Genomic DNA, 17,445 nt, shown 5'->3' on the forward strand with positions numbered 1-17,445 from the left:
AAGAAGGAGCTCAACACTGGTACCTATCATTGAGGGGAGCTCTTATATTCATGCTGGAAAAAATATCACTACAAAGACTCATTATGATCACAATTGATACATACATTCAGTAATGTAAAATCCATCCCACCCGTTCTCTCTTTGTTGTTTGTCTAGTTTATGTGGCAGTGCAAAAACTGTGCTGCTGAAGTGTGTAGGCGGTCAGAACTTCGTGGAAGAAGAGAGGTGGTGCAGGGAAATCTAGATGCCGGAGAGATTAAAACCAGGTGGCCTGCACTTTTCCGATGAGGTAAGAACAGGGTTGTTGTTTTTAACCACAGTGTAATTCTTGATATCACATTTTGGTGTATGACTGCTGAAACCTCAGTAGTCACAAAGAAGGCTCGGGGACTTTTTAAAGTAAACAAATTCCCTGGAGTATTTGATCACTTACTGCATTAATTAATTTTGACCACTTGAGGGCAGAAGGATGCCAAAGCAAGCCAATACATCTCTTTTAGCTCTGGTTAGTCTCCACCACCTCCTGACAAAAAATATCTGTCTGTCTGTATTTAGCTAATTTATGTTCTGCTTTTTTCACCAGCAAGTCTCTGTGTCTGATCTGTCTAGTGCAAGGTAGGTACTTGCCATATTCATCAAATTAGGGTTTTAACAATACACCCAGATATTGAAAAGACATTAACAACAAAAATTCTAGCAAGGTTTAACTAACCAAACAGCCTCTGGGTCTGGATTTGATTTCTTCTTATTACCTTATAGTTATACCTATGGCACACTGTACTAGACATCCTACCGGACACATTTTTGTTTTGGTAATGTAAAGTTCAAAAGTTAGAATGCAACCTTTAATGATATAGTAGCTATAAAATAACATTACATCAATGAATGAACACAGTGCCTTTGTCTTTTTTTTTTATTATATATATATATATATATATATATATATATATATATACACACACACACATGCTGAATTCCAGCACATACAACAAATTTGAAATGACACGCAATTTATTTGAAGGAATTTGAATAATATATAATATAAGTTGCGCTTATAGACATTTTTTAATATTGGTGTTGAAGAATAATTATTTGTTATAATATTTGTGTCACGACCTGAGACAGAACTGAGGGTTCTGCACAGAACTGCACGACTCCGGTTTCTTGATATTCAAACAAAAGGTATTTATTTTTCAAGGAACAAACGAAAGGCGCTCTCAGGGAGGATACAAAAAACAAACTAAAAACGCTCTCAAAAGAGGATGCAAAAAACAAACAAAAAGCGCTCTCAAAGAGGATCTAAAATAACAACTCACACCAGATTCTGAACACGAGTATACCTGAAAACTGGGCAAACACATCCATGAAATGAACAAGACTAACTGACAAAGACAAAGCGAGACGAGGACTATTTATACATGAGGGGAGTTAACACAGGTGAAACCAATCAGGGGCGGGGCAGACAATTACCAACGTGGGAAAATAACACAAAGGGAGGAAGTCTGGGTCTGAAACGAGAGGGAAAAGGTGAGTACAAAAATAAAACAGGAAGTGCTTGAACACAAAACACTGAACATGAATATGACTAAATTCAACATACATGACGAGACATAACATTTTGTTATCCTTTTACACAGGCTGCCAGTGATGCCAACCTTAAAAGGGCAGAAGTCCTCAAGGCACTTTGCATCTATCTTGGTGAGGATGATGGACATCTCATTCGGGAGTATATGATAAATCATTGCAATTGTGGTCACATTGCTGTCTTCTATTACATAAAATGTTTTTAGATCCTATTCACTAATCATAGTCACTCCCACACTCGTTATTACAAGGCGCATAAAATTGCCTTTTTAATATGACCTCAAACCTGATTTGACCACATAACAAGAGCAGCACTACTACATTTCCGCTGACCATTTTTTCAGTATCAGTTAAAAAAATACATATTTTATAAAGACCATAAGGATGAAAGTATTCATTAAAAAAACAACTATAAAAATGTTTTTTGCCTCAAAAAATTAACAGCAAGGCATGCTGGAAATGCAGAAATGTTCAGGTGAAGTGTCATTAAAATGAAATTGTAAATTAGGTTTTTATTTTAGGTAAAGGTAAAAGGAGGCAGCATCAGGGCGGCTCTGGCTCTCTCTCGTTACAGGTGTGGTGCCGTAGGAGGGAGACCGGCGCTGGCCACGCAGTCTGTTGCTGTTTTCCCCTTTTGTTCCTGAGTTAAGTTTTGGGTTCAGCTCCCCGGCCTGTTAGAGCGTCGGGGCTTTGTTGTTTTAATTTGGGTTCGAGTTACTGGTAGTCCTGTTTTCGTTTCTTTTGTTTTCATCCTACTAGGTTTAGTTGTCCCGTTTAGGCAGCTTTAGCCGGGAGGATTTCCCCGGATGCGACGGCCATGGCTGGCTGGTCTGGCTTCTCTCCTTTTTTTTCAGTTTGGCCAGGAACTCCTGCCCTTTTCTTTCTTAAATAAAAACTTTATAATTGACTGTGCTGAGTCGGCGTCCCTTTTATATGTTACTGTCCTCTTGTTGTTCAAGTCTGTGCTTTTGTTCACTTTGGGGCCGTAACAGCACTGAACTTGCCCCAAAGAGCTGAGATACTAGTATTAATATATTTAGAAAGTGTTCTTCAGAATGGATGGTGAAAAGCTTTCCCCCAAAGTCCTTGGACTAAAGAACAAGATTGGGGATGGACAGTAGGATTTTTTTTTGCAGAAGGAAAATGCTGATCACCACTTAAGATGAAACTAAACAATCCCAATTTTACAGCCTATGAGGACACACGTATCAAGACTGATGTCCCCCTGACTGATGTTTTTTTTTCTTCTTTTTTTCTGAACCTGAACTCTGTAATTGCATTTTCTGTTTAAGTTGCATAGTTCAGGCTTGCGTGTTTGAGGGCAAAAGAGAACATTTATGTTAAAAGTGAACTTCAGAACTGCTGTTTCACTTTTTCAGTGTTTGGTGCTCATACAACAACACTGGTTTTCAACAAGTTTACGTACTAAACATGACACAATAAAGTGTTAAATATTTTGTTTGCTTTATCTGATTAGTAAATAATTATTTAATGTCATCAAAATGTTTAATTTAATTGAACTTAATTGTATTATGTATAAATGAAACAATTAAGTCAATTATTAATAATTCTTACTAAAAGTATGAGTAAACTATATTCAAAATAGTTTAGTAAAATCAACGTAACATTTTTAATAAACTAAATAAATAAACTTGACATAAACAAAACTTAAAAAATATCTGTATTTAGATGAATTAATTTCATGCAACCACTTGACATAAAAATTAAGTAAATTCAAAACAAAAATGTGTCAGTGCAGCTTATGCTTACAGCTATAGCTATATCCAGGATGAATTAATTACCATAACTGGTTCCTTTCAGTGTAAAGGAACAGTGGTTTTGCTCCAAACTCCTCCCAGATATCTGAGCGCCTCAACTCAAACCTTAAGGTGAGCCCGGTTATAGGAGCTAATTTCTGATGTTTAAATCCACGTACAAAATACACAAAACTCATGATGCAAGGAGAGGGTTGAAATTTAGATTGATTTGGGAAATGATGAGTAGTTCCTTCAGACACAATCACTTCTTCATCACAATAGTCCTTAATAGTACATGTATCACCATAATGCAACACATCGTCATTTCAAAGTCCTCAAATCCTGTAGCTTGGTCAGTCGCCCTTAAATTATGATGCTCTAGGCACCAAAACCAAACTAAAAACCCCAATTACTTTTTAGGAAACAAAAAGTTCTTGGTTAGGTATTAAGAATGTGAATTATGGGTGTTATGGTCTTGTGTTTGGTCTTGTTTTCCTCTGTCATTTTGTAGTCTGTGGTGGTTTGTCTTGCTTTACTTCCTTTTGTTTTACTTTCCCCTCCCTTTCTTTGTGTATCACCAATGTGTGATTTGTCTCATCAGCCTGCCCTCATGTCTGCTCACCTGAGTCTTCTGCACTAATCAGTCCCTCATGTATTTATCTCTCTGTTTTCACTGTGTCGTGGTCGGTTTGTCCTGGGGGCTATTGCACAAAAGCAGAATTCAGGTATCCAGGATAAATGACTAAACTGGGTTCAACATATCCCACTGAGAGCAGCCTGGCTTAATCGGTTGCAGAAAGGCCAAACCAGGTACAACTAATCCTGGAGACTGTGTGCATGCGGCTTCCTCAACTAGACCCCGAGATCATTGATTCACTGTTGCAGATGCAAATTCACCATGGCGATGATGATGACGCACAAGCCGTACTGCTCCCAAACTGAGCACGTGCTTCTCATGTAGGCGTATGAGGAGTTCAAGCTCCTCCGTAAAAAGTACGGTGGCTTAATGAACCAGACGATCTTATAATGTTACTGTAGCGCTTTAATCTGGCGCTCAAATACTGTATGAAACAACTTTGACAGGTACGGGGGCTGTCAAGGCGAACTTGCACTTTACAACAGTGCCCCCAAGTGTTTTATCAATACATTACACCCAGAATCACAGAGAGGGAGCGAGGGGGGCACACCGTCTGGTTATCGGGCCGCCGGTCTTAAACGGTAAACCGAACAATATCAACACAATTATAACTGTTACAAATGGTTGTTCTCTACATGTCAGCCCTGTGATGGACTGGCGACCTGTCCAGGGTGAACCCTGCCTTCGCCCAATGATAGCTGGGATCGGCTCCAGCCCCCCCGTGACCCTGAATACAGGATAAGCGGTAGAAAATGGATGGATGGATGGATGGATAACTGTTACAATGACAATCACATGTAGAATTTCATAAAATGTAAAAAAATGGTTTCAGTGTTTAATTAATGACAGCATGCTACTTCACTGGATGGCAATATGTAACGAGCAGTGGAATAACTGTAATGTTGGTTTCCCAACAAAGTCACTGAGATACAGATCAAATTGATAGATACAGGATCTTAGCGTGGTCTGGAGCAGGCTAGCTCCACAGGATAAATCTCCATGGTAACCGGGAAAGGGAAGTTTGGGGTCCCCTGCAAAAGCTGCTGCCCCTGTGACCTGACACTGGGTAAGCAGTTGAAGATGAGATGAGATAAAATGAACTTATGCCATAACATATGCGACATGCTCAAGGCCCCCTGGTTACTCGGTTCATGATGTTCCAGCCCATTTCCTTGTGCCTCTGTATGTTCCAGCCTGTTTACCTGAGCCCGTTTCTGTAATTTTCTTGTATATAAACTAGTGCTGTCAAACGATTAAAAAATTTAATCGAGTTAATCACAATAACAGGTTGTGATTAATCACGATTAATCACAAGTTTAAAATACTAGTATTTACTTGTATTTTTGGGGGTAGGATATAAGTGCATTGGCTTGCAAGTGATATCTCAGACTGGACGTACTTCTATGGTAGCTCATTTCATATCCACAGTACACGCAGATGACTTTGGTCTTATCGACTGAACCATCCGGCAGTCTTTTTGCTTCCCAGTATTGCACGCTTGGTGGGCTGCCACTAGAGGATGATTGACAGGCGCTCTCCTTCAAACAACAGATTTTTGCGAGCGTTCGCGAGCGTTCCCGAGGCGGCGAGTCGAGCCCGGCGCCTCTGATTAGCATAAAGTAGATTCGATTTATACTTTAGGCAAATGAGGAGCGGCCAACTCGCGCGCCGTCTCTCGACATTCGCCGCGACGCTACCAGAATGCATTGCACGGCTTTTCACATAGACAATGAATGGGACGCGGGGAAACACCGCTGCCTGTGGACACGCACTTTCCCTCTGGATCAGGACTACAGGTGCCACCGACGGCCATAAAACATACAATGCGCTTTTTTTTTTTTTTTTTTTTAATACCGAGCGTTAATCACGCGTTAAAAAAATTAACGGCGTTAAGAGGATGTTGCGTTAACGCGTTAACGTTGACAGCCCTAATATAAACACTAAACAGACAGTAGGTTTGAGCTACAGAACAACATGTACGCTTGATAATTATACTTATTCATTCATTCATTCATCATTATACACTAAATATGTTTCTTTTACATTTCCAACCAAACAAGTGATGAGCATGAGACACAATCATAATTGTAGAAGAAGTCCACATGCAACCTTTATGTTTGATGTTTCTGTGTACCTGTGTTGGGAGGCATGGCTAGAGGAACACAGGCATGTCCCTGGCCGGTGGATGGAGATGACAATAACGTCTTAGCCAGGAAGGCAGAGATGGGCTGAATCAACAGCGATGTTAGGCTTCCTCCAGCCCCTCTGGACACCTCAGCTAGAGAGAAATACAAAAATAGACAGGAAGAAAATCAGCAGTAATAGATGAAAAACAAGAAGAGTTTCCTGTTGTCCCACATATGGCGCTCCTTAAGGTTCTGATTTGGATCTTCTGTCTAGTATGTGCCATGCAAACAGAAACACTCAACAGTCAATTGTTCATTTGACAAACAATTATTATTGTTTGTCGATTGTTTGTAGAAATGTCAACATCTAAAATAATGCCCTTGTTAGATTCTGGCAGTCCACCCTCTCTCTCCATCTCGTGTCTGGAGTTTTTTCCCTTCTTTCTGTGTCTGAGTCTTGCGTTGGGGTCCTAGTTCACTGTCTAGTCACAGCAGTTGTGATCCATTGCCAGATCTGAAGCATGCATCCAATGCAGAAGCTCAAAACGATTGAAATGTCTCCTAGTGAGACCCAACATGGTGGGAGCTCAACTTGAGAAGGCCCTGTGTTTGACATTTAATCAGATTTTCAGTAGAAGGAATCACTTCTTGGATGGAATGAACATTACGTATGCAACAAACCTCTTACTCCTTGTTATTCTGTGGCCCTACTAGCAATTGAGAACATAAACTCATGTTTCCAATGTTTACTGGGATAATAATAACGCACAGAGATTCCTCACTTTGTAGTTTAATAATAAGGGAAGCCCTGAGGGGCAAGTGAGATCCAGTTCCTAATGTATTCACGACTGAACAGGTGAAAAAAATATGAATGCTCTTTCTAAGTTCCTTTTGCTCCGTCAGTGAATGAGTGAGGTAGTGAGTGTGCACCTCTGCGTCTTTCCATTCTGCTGGAGTAAACGGCATTATATCCTCCCTGCCCAGTTATGGCTGACTTGGAAGGAACTGATAACACACCTGAGTGCATCTCCCGTCTCTTATCTGCTCCTCTGCACCCACAGTGGGGGGATAATAGTTTACGGTGTGCTTTAATAAGAGTTAAAAGATATTCACTTGAGTTCTAATTATGTTACAACTCATTGCTCTGCTCCTTGTTCTGGTCTTGTGTTCTTGACCCATCGAGTACTGAGGCCTATTCATACCGGGAGGCAGGGAGCTGACGAGGGACAGGTGAAACACATTAGGGCAGGTAGGGTAATCAACACGAGAGAGGGTGAGTCAAGACAGCAGAAACCACAAGGACCAGGAAGTACAAGACAGGAGAAAGGGCCACTCCGGAGGCCGGGCAGGAGGGCGACCAGGCGGACGGGGCCGCTCAGGAGGGGGACCAGGCGGACAGGGCCGCTCAGGAGGCCAGGCAGGAGGGTGACCAGGCGGATGAGGCTTGGGCTGCAGACTTCTGAGGCGCCGCCGGTGCAGGAACTGGAGACGGATCAGGCTCCGCCAGTGCAGGGACAGGCGACGGATCAGGCTCCGCCGGTGGAGGGACTGGGGATGGCTGAGGCTCTGCTGATGCAGGAAGAATTGACAAGCGGACCCCGGGCAGGATGTGTGGAACATGCATTGGACGGTTGACCGTCAGAACAGGAACAGGCGACGAGCAGACCCCAGGCAGGCTGCGTGGAGCTGGTGTGGGACGGTCCCCTGTCGGAACAGGAACAGGCGACGGACTGTTGACGGACGGACCTCCACTGGGACTGGTGACGGACGGACCTCCGTCGGAACTGGTGATGGACAGACCTCCGTCTGGACCGGTGCGGCAGGAGCTGGGAAGCTGAAATGAGGCCATTTAGACAGAAATAATACCCCGTAATTCAAGTTCCTAACACAGCTAAAGTGATTTAAACTCAAAGAACAATGAGTGGGGGGTAGACGAAAAAAGGAGGGAGCCACGTCTCAGAGTCAAATCGACCGGGAAACCCGAAACAACGGCAATTCTAGCGAAACTCGCAGCGAAAATGGTGACGACACAGAGGATGAGACCTCACCTGCTTCACTCAGCTCCCTGAGAAAAGTGGTGAGTGAGGTGGTAGCTGCAGGAATGCGGGATCTTAAGTCAGAAATGAAAAAAGAACTGTCGCAAGTAAGAACAAGCTTTAAAGAAGACATGAAAATGCAACTGGACGAACTGACCACCAAAATTAACCAACAAGTGAGTGGCGCTACCGGCAAGATAGAGGAGGTGGCTGAACCACTGGGGGAAATTGAGAAGAACATGACAGGGAAGGAGGAATGGGACAATGGCGTTAAAGACACCCTCATTCAACTAATGTACTTGACAATCAAAAGTTTCTCCAGGAGAAGATAACGGACTTAGAACGGCGCTCATGACGTAACAACATACGGATTAACGGCATCCCCAAAAATGCAGAGGGCTCTTCTATGCTACGGTAAGTGGAAAATATGTTTCTGACAGAACTGGGGGACAACGTGGGCCTTTGCAGAGAGGGGAATCTGGGAATCGAGAGAGCACACAGGGCGCTCGGCACACAGCCACCTCACCACCAGCCGTGCTCTGCAGTGGTCCGGTTCTTTTTTTTTTTTTAAACTTTGTTTTTATTTTTATTTTGCATAGTTATTTAAACAGACATGTAACAGAAAAACAAACAAAAAAGCACATAAATAAAATGGGTAGAAAAAAGGTCATAGAGTCACTTTGTTATTATATAAGTAGCTTGGGGGAGGGTGCCAACCAGTGTATGTGTACATGTGTCCAAGATAAGAAGTAGGTCCTCTTGTTTGACCCAACAATGAGTATCACGGGGGCATTTCAAGAAAAAAGTCCGAAGTGAAAGTCCATTGACCACCGAAATTCCCGATGCCCGCCGAAAGGGGGCGCTATATTCCACAGGCATACAAAAGGGCAGCAGACCTTTGTTTTTATCTGCATTACAGATGGATATACTTCCATGCATACATATACATCTTCAAGAATTCACACACATTTTTATACATTTATACCTTTATCAATACCATAGCTGTATATTATCTAAACGGTTTCAAAATGAGTTGACCATTTTCTCCATTTATTTGTGAATTTGTCCATGCATAGGTTTAAGGAGAAAGTCAGCCTTTCCGTATGATACATTTCTTTTACAGTTCCAATCCATTCCCCTTTTGTCGGGGGTTCTTTGTTAAGCCACCTTCTTGTAATGCATTTTTTACTAGCTGCCAACATTATTTTAAGCAAATACTTGTCGCTAGAGTTAATTGTGGACGAAAATCTAATCATATTTTTCCACACAAATTCCCTCCACTGGCCTGAACTTGAAGTGCTCCGATGGGTTTCGCAAATGTTCAGCCAATCCTCTTCTGAAATAATTATTTTAGATTCTTTTTCCCATTTTGATTTAATATAAAGTGTGGAAGTTCCTTTATGTGACTGTAAACATGAATAAATTCTAGCGATAAGTTTTCTGTTGAGTTTAGATTTATATGCATCAATCAAGATAGTTATTAGGTCCGTGTTGCAATTTTCTGTTGTTTTTATATTGCTATTAAAGTGAGATCTAACTTGAAGATATCTGAAGAAGTCTTGCTTTTCTAGGTGGTACTTATCACTAAGTTTTTGAAAGTCAACCAGTAAACCACCATCCAAAATAAGACAGTAAGTGGTAATGCCTTTAAAGGACCAGTTTTTATATCTGCCATCCATGTGGGAAGGTTTAAAATCTTTATCGTTTGCAACCCATCTTAGGATTTTGATATGATTTTCCAATTTTAATTTACGACACTCACCAAACCAGATGTTTAGGGGTGTTTTTGTCCAGCAATTTAAATTTTCCTTAACAGATGAGTATAAGCTTCTGTCCCCAAGTAATGTTTGGAGGGGAATATCCAATTGACTCAGATCTAAATTTTTCCACTTAGCACTGTAACATGGGTTGCACCAATAAATTAAGTATCTCAGTTGGGCTGACTTATAATAGTGCTCCATGTTCGGTAGAGATAGTCCCCCCTTATCTTTGGGTAATTGCAATGTACTATATCTAACTCTAGGTTTTAGGCCTTTCCAAATAAATACAGAAAACATTCTTCTCCACTCGATAAATTGTTTTGAAGGTACTTCTACAGGTATTGATTGAAAGAAAAAAAGTAATCGTGGTAAGATGTTCATTTTGATTATGTCTATTCGATTATGCAAGTCCAGTGGTAATAAAGTCCATCTATTCAAATCTGCCTTTATTTCTTTGTTAAGTGGTAAATAGTTTATAGCGTATATTGGATAAATCTTTTGGGATGCTGATCCCGAGATATTTTACAACATCATTGTCCAAATTAAAGATAGACGGATTAAGTAATTGTGCTGCAGGTGTATAATTGTATGACAATATTTGTGTTTTGTTTATATTCAATTTGTAACCTGAGTAGTGACCAAACGTTTTCAAACAGGAAAATAATTTAGGCAAGCTCAATTCGGGCTGGGAAAGAGTAACCAATACATCATCCGCGTAAAGACAGGTCTTATATTCAGTCCCTTTAATCCAAATTCCTCTTATTTCTTGATCTTCTCTAATTGCTTGCGCTAGTGGCTCTATGAATAAAGCAAACAAGGCCGGGCTTAAGGGGCATCCTTGTCTACATCCTCTTTCAAGCTGAACGGGGTTTGATAGACTACCATTTATTTTTATTCTGGCTGTAGGAGAGTGGTATAGGTTTTTTAAAGATAGAATAACTGAGCTATTAAAACCAAATCTTTGCAGGGTTAAGTATAAATATCCCCAGCCGACCGAGTCAAACGCCTTTTCTGCATCTAGGCTGAGAACAATGGATTTATCTTCATTTTTACTCATATGCTCCATTAGGTGTAAGGCCCTTCTTACGTTGTCTTGTGTCTGTCTGTTCTTTAAGAAACCTGTTTGATCGTCATCTATTATATCTGGAATTATATTTTCTAATCTTTTTGCAATTATTGAGGCATATAGTTTGTAGTCTATGTTTAGAATTGAGATGGGTCTATACAAGCTACATTCAGACTTGTCCTTACCCATCTTTGGGATGACAGAAATAATTGCTTGTCTCCATGATATTGGTATTTCTCCCCCCTTCAGCGTAAAATTAAAGCATTTCAATATTACCGGTGCTAAAATCTCTCTAAATTAGGGCTGTCAAAGTTAACGCGTTAATAACGCGTTAACGCAACATCCTCTTAACGCCGTTAATTTTTTTAACGCGCGATTAACGCTCGGTATTAAAAAAAAAAAAAAAACGCGCATTGTATGATTTATGGCCGTCGGTGGCACCTGTAGTCTTGATCCAGAGGGAAGGTGCACGTCCACAGGCAGCGGTGTTTCCCCGCGTCCCGTTCATTGTCTATAGGTACGTGTCCACAGGGGCGATTTTAAACGCGTGTGGACGCGCCGCTTCCCAGTATTGCAGGCTTGGCGGGCTGCCACTAGAGGATGATTGACAGGCGCTCTCCTTCAAACAACACATTTTTGCGAGCGTTCGCGAGCGTTCGCGAGCGTTCGCGAGGCGGCGAGTCGAGCCCGGCGCCTCTGATTAGCATAAAGTAGATTCGACTTCAAGGCAAATGAGGAGAGGCCAACTCGCGCGCCGTCTCTCGACATTCGCCGCGACGCTACCAGAATGCATTGCACGGCGTTTCAAATAGACAATGAATGGGACGCGGGGAAACACCCCTGCCTGTGGACACGCACCTTATGTGAAAAGCTGTTCACCTTCAAAAGACTGCCAGATGGTTCAGTCGATAAGACCAAAGTCATCTGCGCGTACTGTGGGTATGAAATGAGCTACCATAGAAATACGTCCAGTCTGAGATATCACTTGCAAGCCAATGCACTTATATCCTAACTGTACTTATGTCCTGTTACACTATCTCCTGTGACATGTTCACTTTAATTGTTTGTGATATGTTCTTATAACCCTGTTTTGATCCCATGTTTTGGTAAGGGGATATTTGAAGTGTTAAATAAACATTTTCATAAATCAAGTAAATTTGCCCTTATGTTGTTAAAAGTATTAAGAATACCGGTATGAACAAAATACATGAATGTACATTTAGAAGAAAAAAAATGTGCCAAAAAAATGTGCCAAAAAATGCGATTAATTTGCGATTAATCGCGAGTTAACTATGGACAAAATGCGATTAATCGCGATTAAAAAAATCTATCTTTTGACAGCCCTACTCTAAATGTTTTGTACCATTCCGCTGGATATCCGTCCGCACCAGACATTTTATTTGTTTTAGGTCTCGAAATGGCACTGTCTAATTCTTGTTTCGTTATCTCACATGTCATTATACTATTCTGTTCCGTGCCAATGGACGGCAGGTCCAATGAATTCAAAAAGTTAACAATGCTTGGGGATTCTACACTATCCGGTTGTGTGTACAGACCCTTATAGTAATTTTCAAAGCATTGTTGTATTTCTTTCAACTTGTGACACACTTTGCCAGATTGTGTATCTTTAATTTTATGGATGGACCTTTCATCCTGTTGTTTTTTTATCCTCCAGGCTAATAATCTTTTGGCTCTTGGCCCATTGTCATAGTATCTTTGTTTAGTGAATTTAAGTTTCATCTCTTCTTGACTGTCATATATCCTATTTAAATTTTGTTTAGTCACTTTTATCTGATCTAATTCTTGGGGGTCATTAAGTTCCATATGTTTGATTTCTAAGTGTTTTAGTTGTATAAGTAAGTCATTCAGTTGTTTCTGCCTTTCTTTTTTTTTAGTAGAAGACAACATTATGAGTTTCCCCCTGATTACAGCTTTGGAAGCATCCCATATGTTACTTGGAGATACTTCATCATTGTCATTGTGTTCTAAATACTCTTTAAATTCTTTTTCAATATATTTTTTACACGATGGGTCATTTAATAAGCTAGTGTTAAGCCTCCATGTTGTATTTTTAACTTCGGTATCCAGATGTAGAGATAGATATACCCCTGCGTGGTCCGATATGTCTTTAACCCCTATATCACATTGTATGATTCTATGCCTGTCAAAGTTGAACATGAAAAAATAGTCAATTCGTGAATGTACGCTGTGAGGGTGGGAAAAAAAAGTAAATTGTCTTTCTGTCGGGTGAGTTTGCCTCCAGATATCCATCAAACCTGCTTCATGAAGAAGTTTTTTGACTGTAACTGTCTCAGGGTTCGTTCTTTTTGTTAAGTTAGAGGAGTCAAGGGAGGGTTGTAGCTGTACATTCCAGTCCCCACCACAAATGAGCACACCTGAGGTCTCCTCAGCAATTATATCAAATATTTTTTTAATAAATATCTTATCGTTGCCTAGGGGTCTATAAACGTTTAACAGTGTCACAGGTTTCTGGTCTATATGTCCCTTTACTAAGATGTAACGTCCCTCTGTATCCGTTAATTGCTTTGAAAATTGGAATGTTACCTTATTTGAAATTAGTATTGCTACCCCTCTTGTTTGCTTACGTCCAAAAGATGAGTAATAAGTATTTTTAAAGCCAAAGCGTTTTAATTTTTCGTGTTCCTCATCACAGAGGTGAGTCTCTTGCCAGAAAACTATTTGTTGTTTCTCTCTCTTCATTTTAGTTAGTAGTTTGTTCCTTTTGATGGGGTTAAGCAGTCCATTAACATTCAAAGTAATAACTTTGTACTCCTGGTTTATCATCCTATCCCATTAGTCTAATATACACATAATGCTCCTCCAATGACCTAAACATGTAAACAAAAAAAGTATGTGCTACACAATAAAACATAAAAGTAGTGACCTCCAAAAGTACAAATGTAACTTCTGAACAGGGAGGGGAGGCCTCCAGGAGGAGGGCCCCTCCAGGTGCGCATTGACGTCATCAGTGTCATCAGAGCACACATCCAGCGGCTTAAGTGCAGATAAATCCCCCCCAGATTACTGGTCCAGAGAGTGTCTAATGTTTTGGCTAAGTATACTCAATACCATAGCAATTTATATAAACAGGTAAAGTAACAGGACTGATATTCAAACTTTAATCAGCCACGAACACTCTGTCAAAACATCTTATAGGCTACATATATATATATCTGTGTGCTTAAACTCTGACGTAGGCTATTTAAGAAAAGCTTCTTTTTTTTTTAACCAACTTTTTTCTTTTTTTAGCTATTCCTATCTCTAGTTACTCACGAGTGCATCTCAGTTATAGTTCTCCTTAAGTCTTTGAGAGTGTTGAAATCTCCGTAGCTTCTCTCGGGCTCGATCGATGTCTGCGGTGTGGTTTCGGCGTTTGGTGGGCTCGCGGAGCTCCCAGCCTGCGTCTGTCAGTCTTCTCCGGGGTGTCGTGTCTGCACCGCTCCGTTGGTTGCCGACAGTCACAGGTGCAGCGGTTTCTTCATCAGGCGACAGAATCCCCCTCTTCAGCATGTCCTCCGCTGCCTCTTTTGCATTAGTGTACGTCGTCGGTCCCTCTTCATAAAAGACTCGGAGCTTTGCAGGTGCGGGCGTCTGGAACCTCAGCCCCTTTTCCTTTAATACTTTCCTCAGCGGGGCATATTCCTTTCTTTTCTTCATGGTTTCCACCGGGTAATCGTGGTCGAAAAAAACTCTCTTTCCATTGAGATGAACCTCCTTCTTTCTCCAAGCAGTGCTCAGCACCAGTTCTTTGGTGCTGTAGGCGAGAAAATAGGCGATCATGGATCTCGGGGCGGCGTGGAGAGGTGGCTTCGGGCCGAGAGATCGGTGGCAGCGTTGTATTTTAAGGTCAACGTCGGGGAGCGACAACTCTGTTTTGATAAACTCCTCTAAGAACGCACAGGGATTGTCGTGCTCCTCTCCCTCGGGGATTCCAAAAATGCGGAGATTATTTCTGCGGGAGCGTGCTTCTAGGTCCACTAATTTGGAGTGAATGTGCTCTTGTTGCTGCAAAGTTTCAAGCAGCACGCTCTTTGCGTTAGCGTTCCACTCTTCCACCTCGGCCACTCGTGTCTCTACTTCGTCCAGTCTGACCTCTGCATTTTTCAGCTCCACACCGATCTCACTCAGCTTCTGGTTCACTTCTTCTTTAAAGTTCCCCAGCTCTTCCTTCATGTCTCGCTTAATTGACTCGCAGAAACCATTCAGTTCCCTCTTCATGTCGGCATGTCCTGCCTTTATGTCAGCGTGGATTGCCTTGATGCTAGCTTGCAGAGCGTTCATGTCCGCGTGCTCGTTAGCTTCGTCCGTGTCGACATCTACATCAGCTTCTCCACTCGCCATTTCCTCGTTTTTCGTTCTGTTTTGAGTAGTAACGTTCTTAGCCTTCCTTAGTTTATATTTCCCCATTAGATTTGTAATAAAATAAGCCGGAATAATTCTCTAAGAATGGGGAAATTCGTGGACCAATCTGGGAGCTCACAAATTACTCTGCTGCTCGCCTCGCCGCCATAACCGGAAGTCCAGTGGTCCGGTTCTTACAGTTTAATATCAAGGAAAAAATCCTTCACACTGCATGGAAGAAACCCATCTGTGTTCAAGAAAAGCGAGTGTACTTTGACCATGATTACGCCGAAAATGTACAGCAGAGGAGGAAGAGTACACTCCCATCAAGAAAGTGCTCAAAGAAAAAAGGATCCGCTTCCAAACTCCCCTGATGCGGATGCGCGTGCACTTCGATTCAGGCACAGTCAAGTACAGCAACGCCGAGGAAGCCGAGGAGGACTTAAAGAAACGTGGATTCACAGTGGGTCCCCTACGTTTAAGAAGATCCAAGGACATCACCGTGGAGACAATCAACAAACTTCTACCATGGAGTACAGCAGGGACTCGGCGAGCAGGGAACGCGCATAACTAGCAGGAGAGCGCACGCAAGAAGCTGAAGGTGTTTCAAAGGCCAGCCAGAGAGGATGCCATAATGGATAAGTAACTTTTTTCACCCCTCCCTCATGGAGATATGTTAATCGATTACCACCTCCACCACCAGTTCTTTAGCAATCAATATCTTAATTTACTGTTACAATAAGCTTGATAAGCTATGAACATAAAGGCACAGTAAAGACTTGTGTGGAACCTGAGTCCCCCCCTTAAAAAATAAGTCATTAAAGCAATGGTTCGATGCAGCTGACCTTCATTATAGGCCACCACTCTTTTTCAGTGTTCCAGTGTATAAGTACTGCTGAGGGGCCCCACTGAGTGGCATTCCCCCCTCAACCTAAAGAGGTTTCAAGAGAACCTCTAAACTGGAAGACCTGGTTTTTAAAGTTTACCACATGTTCAGTGAATGTTATATCCTATGTTGTTCGTGTTGTTTGTGTTGTGAGGGCTTTGATTGAATTCTTGAAGGTACTGGAAAACATGTCTATGGTGACTAATGTGTATGCAGTATTATAATACACAGTCTTGGAATGTGAATGGTATAAACAATCCCATCAAAAGGAGCAAAATAGTTGCAAAGTTAAAATGAGAAAAAAATAAAGTTTTTCTGCAAGAAATGCATCTTCCTGCTATAGAACATGACAAAAATATAAGAAAATTGGATTTAGAAATACCTTTTTCTCACAGGACAGGAAAGACAAGGGGAGAAACTATTCTTATTCCGAATTCTAATTCTTTTGAATTGATCATAACGACAAAGAGGGTAGATTTGTTCTAGTCGAGGGAAAACTAGAGCAGGAAGAAGTTACTCTGTGCAACGTATATGCACCCCCTGGTAGCAGCATCTCTTTCTTTAGGGAGATATTTAACCTCATTAACCCCTAAATTAGACACAACAAATCAAGTGAGAAGAAAGAATCTCTTAGAAAAACAAATAAATATAATTCTTCAAGGCCTTGGACTATTTGATATTTGGAGACACTTACATAAATTCAATAGTGATTTTACCTTTTACTCTGCAAGGCATAACATATACTCTAGAATCGATTACATCTTCATGTTTAGCAGAGATTTCCATGAGGTGAAAGATTGCACAATTGGACAGAGAGATATTTCTGATCACTCAGGTTTAACTTTAAAATGTACTTTAGATAGAAATCTAAAGTACATTTAGATTTTCATAAGAATTTATGGAGGCTGAATACTGGTTTATTAAATAGTAATTCATTCAAAACTGAAATGGCCAAGGAATTAGAAACTTATTTAGAATATAATGATAATGGAGAAGTCAGTCCTGCAATTCTATGGGATGTATCAAAGGCATTTCTTAGAGGAAAAATCATTGCTAAGTGTGCTAGGCTAAAAAAGATCAGAGATAAAAAGCTGTCAGACTTGCAGAAGCAACTAAAAAATCTTGAGAAACTTCATACTACAAAAATTTCCCCTCTATATGTGAGCAAATTAGGCCCATTAAGCAGGAGATAGACAAGATTTTTAGTGAGGAAATTGAAAAAAAGCGAAAA

General features: G+C 41.0%; 1 protein-coding gene across 1 annotated transcript in view; it reads right to left on the reverse strand.

Annotated features, from left to right (window-relative positions):
* naaladl2 (N-acetylated alpha-linked acidic dipeptidase like 2) overlaps positions 1 to 17,445 on the reverse strand; it is a gene marked incomplete at both ends in the record, with an annotated part of 796,426 nt that overhangs the window by 470,930 nt on the left and 308,051 nt on the right. Inside the window, one exon of the mRNA XM_084012385.1 lies at positions 6,113 to 6,256. Coding sequence (XP_083868511.1) covers positions 6,113 to 6,256 — 144 coding nt within the window. The remainder of the gene's footprint in view (positions 1 to 6,112; positions 6,257 to 17,445) is intronic.

This window comes from Eutrigla gurnardus (assembly GCF_963514095.1).
Source record: "Eutrigla gurnardus genome assembly, chromosome: 6".
Classification (NCBI taxonomy): domain Eukaryota; kingdom Metazoa; phylum Chordata; class Actinopteri; order Perciformes; family Triglidae; genus Eutrigla; species Eutrigla gurnardus.